The 6,339-nt window shown below is 52.0% G+C and overlaps 1 protein-coding gene across 1 annotated transcript; it reads right to left on the reverse strand.

Annotated features, from left to right (window-relative positions):
- Positions 1-396: 396 nt before the first annotated feature.
- CLIC1 (chloride intracellular channel 1) lies at positions 397-5,650 on the reverse strand. Its single transcript, XM_042938303.1, has 6 exons — positions 5,367-5,650; positions 3,210-3,319; positions 2,868-2,993; positions 2,603-2,709; positions 1,800-1,981; positions 397-793 (listed from the first exon to the last, which is right to left on the reverse strand). The coding sequence occupies exons 1-6, from the start codon at positions 5,403-5,405 to the stop codon at positions 632-634; spliced, it is 726 nt and encodes a 241-aa protein (XP_042794237.1). The 5' UTR covers positions 5,406-5,650; the 3' UTR covers positions 397-631.
- Positions 5,651-6,339: the final 689 nt, after the last annotated feature.

Below are 6,339 nucleotides of genomic sequence, written 5' to 3' on the forward strand. Positions count from 1 at the left end.
CGAGCTCAAGAACTACGGTGGGGCGGGGGCGCGACTGTCTGGCGGCTCCCGGGCATTGTCTAAGCGGGACGGGGCGGGGCTCCTCGAGGCCACGCCCATTCCGCCCTGCTACGCCGCGCCCACTCCACAGGGACTGCGCTCCCCTTCTCTGAACTCGGCCCCGCCCCGTGAGTGCTGCCCAGGCCCACCCAGATATGGAGGGCCCTGTCGGCTGGGCAGCAAATGCGACATGGACCGCAAGACAGCGTTATGGTGGACCGGCACGAAAAATGGAAGCCTGACCACAAATACCCCTCTTCTAAATTCCTGGCTTCTGCCCTGAGCTCAAGGTCACTGACCCACTTTTCATTCTGTGTTACCCACACTGCAGCCCCCTTTGTGCAAAACGACACTACATTTTCATTCTGTATTTTATTACTGAAATACATTGTCCTACCCACACCCCCACACAATAAAAATCTTACCTAGATTCCCCATCTTTCCCCTCAGCCCCCCAGTCAGCCCTACACAAGTGCTCCAGGATTCTCTGCCCACTGGCCATTTTGGAGTGTGTCCATTGGGTAGCCACGTGGAAACCACCTGGTGCCTTTGTGGAGAAAATAGAGGGGGGGCACAGAGCCCCAGGAGGGGCTTATTTGAGGGCCTTGGCCACTTGCTCATAAGCCAGCTCGATCTCCTCGTCATCTGGACAGGTGGAGGCAAACTCTTCCCGAGCATAGGCATTGCGCAAGTATCGATGCACTCCGCGGAACACCTCTGGGATGGAGAATCCCCTGTACTTCTTACATACCACCTGGGGGTGCGGAGAGGAGAGGGACCAACATGTTAGCCTCAGGGGAAGCCACAATGGCTCTTGGTCTTTCCCTTCTCCCAAGGCTTACATGATAAAATCTAGCCTTCCTGTCCAGGCATTCAAGAACCTCTACTATCTGGCTTCTCTTCCTGTAATTCTTATCTCCCATATGAATCATTTTCTCCAATGGGCTTTCTAACTCCTCGCTTTCTCCTATTGTCTTCACCCTTCCTCTCCATTTACTGAAATCCTGGTCATTTATAACCTGCTCCTTTTCAGACCACCCCATTCCATGGTGCCACTTCTCTCCTTGATTATATTGAGATATAATTCACAAATCATAAAATTCTCCTCTTGAATTTCCACAAAAACTTTTGCCCCTATTTTTCATTTGGTTTTTATCATGTATTATTAATTCACTTTCATGTGAATGTTTTATCTTCCCAGCTAGATTTCAAATCCTTTGAGAGCAAGAACCAATCATCGTACATCTTTGTGTCTTTCAGCGTCCAGTATACAGTTTTCAATACAGAGGTCTGTAGCAGACTGACATTAGGCCCATGTTTCACAAATTAAACCATAGCTTTAAGGCTAAGACAAAAACATGGGAACCAGCAGTTTTCATCTTTCATCACAAGAGGAAGTGGAGACTGATGCTATAAAAAGAGTTAAAGCTCTGATTTTAGGAAAAGCCTGCTTTGTCTTATCTGGGGATTTGGCAGTGACAGAGATAGGAAGAACACTCTTGATAGCAATACTGGGATATGTTACTCTCGGCCAATCTGCTGCACCCACAGCCTATGTCACGGAATGTAATTCTCTCAAGCCCTGGTCTGCAGCAATGGCTGCCGAGAAGGAATGGGGTAGTATCTGCTATTGGTAGCAATCCACAGAAACCATCCCAAGAAAGAAACCACCTTAGGAGTGGTTGTCATGGGAAACCTGTGTGGGAGCTTCTTAAAGAGCCATCCAGTGGCCACCTTCTACTCCTACAATGACCACCCACCTGCACTATGTGGAGCTTTGGCAACAGGTTGCAGTCAGCCAGAGTGAGCTCATTGCCATCCAGAAACTTCCTCTGAGAGATACCCTCATCCTCAGCACTGGTCTCATCCACTTCTTCGGGGAGGGGGGATGTCAAGTAATTGTCTAAAACTTTCAGGGCTTTCAGGAGCCCCTTCTCCAGATCTGTGCAAGAAAGGGGAATTGGTAAGAACATCAAAAGATCAGCATAGTCCGGGAGGACCTAGGGAGTGGAGGGTGAATGAATACTAATGGTGAGGCCAGTCCAAGAGAATAATATCTAACACGAACGTAGTTTTCCATGTGTTATTATTCTAAGCACTTTACACACAACAACTCATCTAATTCTCACATAAACCCATGAAATAGGTATTGTTATCCTCATTTTATAGATCTGGAAATGGATTTACAGAGAAATTAAATGAATTGCTCAAAGTCACACAGCTAGTAGTGTTTGTACTCAGGTAGTCTGGATCTAGAGTTACTGTTCTTAAGCACAACCTATTCTGCCAGAAAACAGACCAGCAGCTAACCCAACTAATGTCCTCAGTGGGGCTGGAGAGACTAGGTAACAAATGAGAGAAGCTTAAAGTCACAGCCATCATAAATACGAAGAAATATGGGGCTGAAGTAAAAGTAAGGTGGCTGGGGCGAGAGGCAGTGAAGGTTTGCCAACATCTGCTCCACCTCCCTGACAGCTGAATTTCCAGGTGCTCCTAATGTTTCCCAATCCCTAGATCTTCTCCATTACTCCTAGGACCCTGGCCTCCAACCCTTGAAACTCACTGTCATTGAGAGCTGGGTTGGAATTCTTGATGTAAGCAGAAAATTTGGCAAATATGTCCAGCCCAGCCGTGTTGGATTCAGGGTTCAGAGCTGCCAACTTGGGGTACCTGAAAGCCAATGGAAGAAACAGGATAAGTTATCTTCCAGAAGGAGCCTCAGCTCCCCTGCTCTAGCCCATCACCATTCCCATTTTCCACTTCTTCAACACCTCTTTTTCCTAGAGTCTCCCAGCTACCCACTCCCTCCTTTCCAAGTGCCCTTATACCTGGGAGGGCACAGCACAGCCTCCAGAAACTCCTCAATCTTGTTGGTGTCTGTGTGCACTTCAGTGCCATACAGCAGGAATGGGAGCTGCCCTCCTGGGCACAGCTTCTGTACTGTCTCAGTCCGCCTGGAGAAGAGGCCAGGCATCAGGACAGGAAAAGGGGGTCAGGGAGAACCAGAAAGGGGAGATGGAGGGATGTGGGAAGAAAAAGGAGCTCTGGGTGGAGGGGGGCGGGGAAAAGTGCAGGATGAAGGGCTAGGATTAGGTGAGTGTATGTGTGTGCATATATGTGTGCACATATGTGTGCACCAGGGGTGTTTAGAGGAACAGAAATTGGCCCACCTCTTGGTGTCAACAGTGGTGACGTTGAAGGTGACTCCCTTGAGCCAGAGTACCATGAACAGTCTCTGGGAGAAGGGGCAGTTCCCAATCTTGGCCCCATCACTGCCAGCCTGAAAAGCAACCCCCACCCCAAAGTTAGGCCTGGTACACCCCACCCAACCCCAGGCCATTCTCTGAACCTCCTACTCCCAGATCTAGCTGTTTTCTGCCTTGTCATAACATTCAGTCTCACCAGTTAAAGCTCCCCCAAGAAGTGGGCTCTCCACTCTGGAGGTAGAGCAAACCTAGCGCAGATCACTGGGAACATTTTCTGCAAAGGGCAACTTCTGGTTCCCCAGAGGGGTCAGGACAGGTGGGAATGAGGCAGAGGGATGGGGTTTTGGAGAACTTGGAGGATCTGGACCATAGAGAGGGAAGACTAAACAGTAATGCAGTTTTCTATATGCTATTCTCAGCACTTTACATACAAACACTTATTTAATCCTCACATCCATAGAGAGGGACTTGGTAGGTTAGAGGCCTGGATTCCTGAACGGAGTAGAGTCTGCAGATTGGCAAGGTGCAGCAGGGTTTGGAAGCCAGGGTTCTGGTTCTTTATGTCTCCACCAAGCTGTTTCTGGCAGCCAGGTAGGGGAGTCAAGGGGCCCAGAGCCTCACCCTAAAGATGTAGAGGGCTTTACAGAGGGGGGTTGCCCTCTAATTGGCAAGTGGTGACCTCATCCCCCAAGGGACCTCCCCCTAGGCTGAGGGTGATTCATCTCACTGTGTCTCCGGCCTTAGCAGCTTCCTTCCTGGCAAGGAGTGGGGGCAGGGACCTGTGAGGCTGAGGCCTGGGCAGCGGAGGGCCACCTCCCTCTTCCCCACACACTACTTGCGGGATCTCCCAGCACATGGCCCGTAGCTCCAGATAACTGTCCTCACACAGGACCCAGGGCTCTGTAGAGCAGCCTCACCCAGGAATAAAAATAGCCCTTGAGGCAAGTATGAGTGAGGTGGGGACCACACCTAAGGGGGGCGGGCCCAGGCACAGCTGGGCACAGGGAGAGGGAATGGCTTCCCCAGAAGCCCCAAGCATAAAGAAGGGGGAAAGCGGCAGGACGCACAAAGAAGGACGAACAAAGAAGGGGAAGTAGAGAGAAAGGCGGCAGGAAAGTGAAGGGTGGGGAGAATGTGAAAACAAGGAGACACAGATGGAGAGGGAGGTGCAGAGATGAGGTCCAGGATTGGGTAAGAATGCCCTGGAGTGGGGAGGGGAGCAGAGCAGCAACAGTGGAGTCTGTGGTCTGTGTTTTCATATTCTCAAAGGCCAAAGGACCACCACTCTTCATCCACACCCACAGAGAGAGGAGAGAGTTGGGGCGACTCTTTTTCTCCTGTTTCTAAAAGCCCCAAACCGTGAATGCCCTAACCCAGGCTTCCCCCTCCTTCTGATACCTCTCTCCACCTATCCTTGTGGGAGCCCCAGCTAAACTCGCATCTAGCGACCTCCCTTTTTCTGGCTTCTGCAAGTCCCTGGAACCCTTCCGGACCCACCCCATCTCCAGCCCCGCTGCTATAACTCCACTTCCACTCTCTCACTTCCTTCCACCTACCAGTCCTTCCCCATGGATCCCCTCTCGGCCTCCCTTACCACACCCTCTCCCTTGAAACCTACCTTGCCACACACACACACTTGCACATTTCTCCAAGTCTCCCCCCAAGACACTCCTCACTCTGGTCTTCTCATAGGACCACCTGTCCTGATGTTTCCCTCTGACCCTCCAAACCCTGTTGGGTCCCACTGCACCATTCTCCCCCAGTCTTTCCTATCCGACCCTTCCCCCAGCCTCGTCAATATTCTCAACTCCTGGGAACCCTCTTAAGGCTGCTGGAAACTTCTACAAACTTTTCAGGATTGGGCATAGAATTCTCATTACCACCCCCCCCCCACACACACACACAAACACACACACGACAATTGTCTTCCCTTTCCAAAGCCACCCCCCCCCAACACACACACACACACACACACACACACACACCCCAAAGATTGCACGTGGGGTTGGGGAGGGGGTCAAGGAGGGAAGAGATTGGGGAGTTAAGGCTGGAGCGGGGTAAAGGTGAGAGTTGTCTTCCAGGAATTGGGAAGCTGGCCTAGGAGGGAGAAGGTGCTCCTACCTTCACGAACAATTCGACCTGCGGTTGTTCTTCAGCCATAGTTGCGACGGGGACCAGGAAGCGGTCGGCGCTGGGGAACTGGGAGGGGCCCGGGCCAGGGAAGGCGGGTCTCACAGGCAGGGATTCTCTCCCCCCAGACCTAGGGCTGTCCCTTCGGCTCAGCACAAGCCGGATCAGACCCGCTCACACGAGACGCGACTTCCCCAACAGCCCAACGTACCCCGCACCCCGCTCCTCCAGCTCTATCCCCTCCCGGGCTAGATCGGGGAGCCGCTGACTCACGGGCCGGGCCCGCCCCGCCCTGAACCTGGGGAGGGGACTGGAGGGGGCGGGACTCGACGATCTAGGGAGTAGGTCCAGAGGGGAGATCCTCAGGTCTCTTCGAGGATAAGGGATGGGGGTGTTAAAGAGAGGGAATCCTGGGAACCTCCTCGTTTCTCCGCCAGTCTCTTTGAACACAGGATTTTTTTCCCTGCCTCAGTTTCCCTGCTGCATTAATCAGAGGACACTCTCACTCCTCCCTCACACAAGAAACGACATCAGCAGCTTGGTCAAGCTCATGAGGGTCTAGGGAGGGAATTTTAGAATGTGAAGGTGGTCGTTTATTCCTTTTTCCATATTCCTTCCAGACTCCAGGGACCTGGAAATGGACACTGAGATTGGGGGAAGAGAGTGGTGAAAGGTAGGGCAGGGGATGGGAAGGGAGACAACCAGGACTTGTGCTAGGGAAACAAGAAGCTGAGCCAAGGGGCCTCATCACTGGGGGAGGTCTGCTCCTCCTCAGTAGCCTGGTCAGCTTTAATACTTCCACTTCTGCCCCCATTCTGGGCCCCTTCCTGTGCCCCTTGTCCTTCTCTGACTGATTGATTGAAGATGGGAGAAGCGGGGAAGGGTGGGATTTTTATGGCCACAGAATAGAGCTGCACTGATCCTGGAGGGGATGGTAGCTGGTCCTATTATGGAAGAAAAAAAG

This window comes from Panthera leo, chromosome B2, assembly GCF_018350215.1.
Source record: "Panthera leo isolate Ple1 chromosome B2, P.leo_Ple1_pat1.1, whole genome shotgun sequence".
Lineage (NCBI taxonomy): Eukaryota > Metazoa > Chordata > Mammalia > Carnivora > Felidae > Panthera > Panthera leo.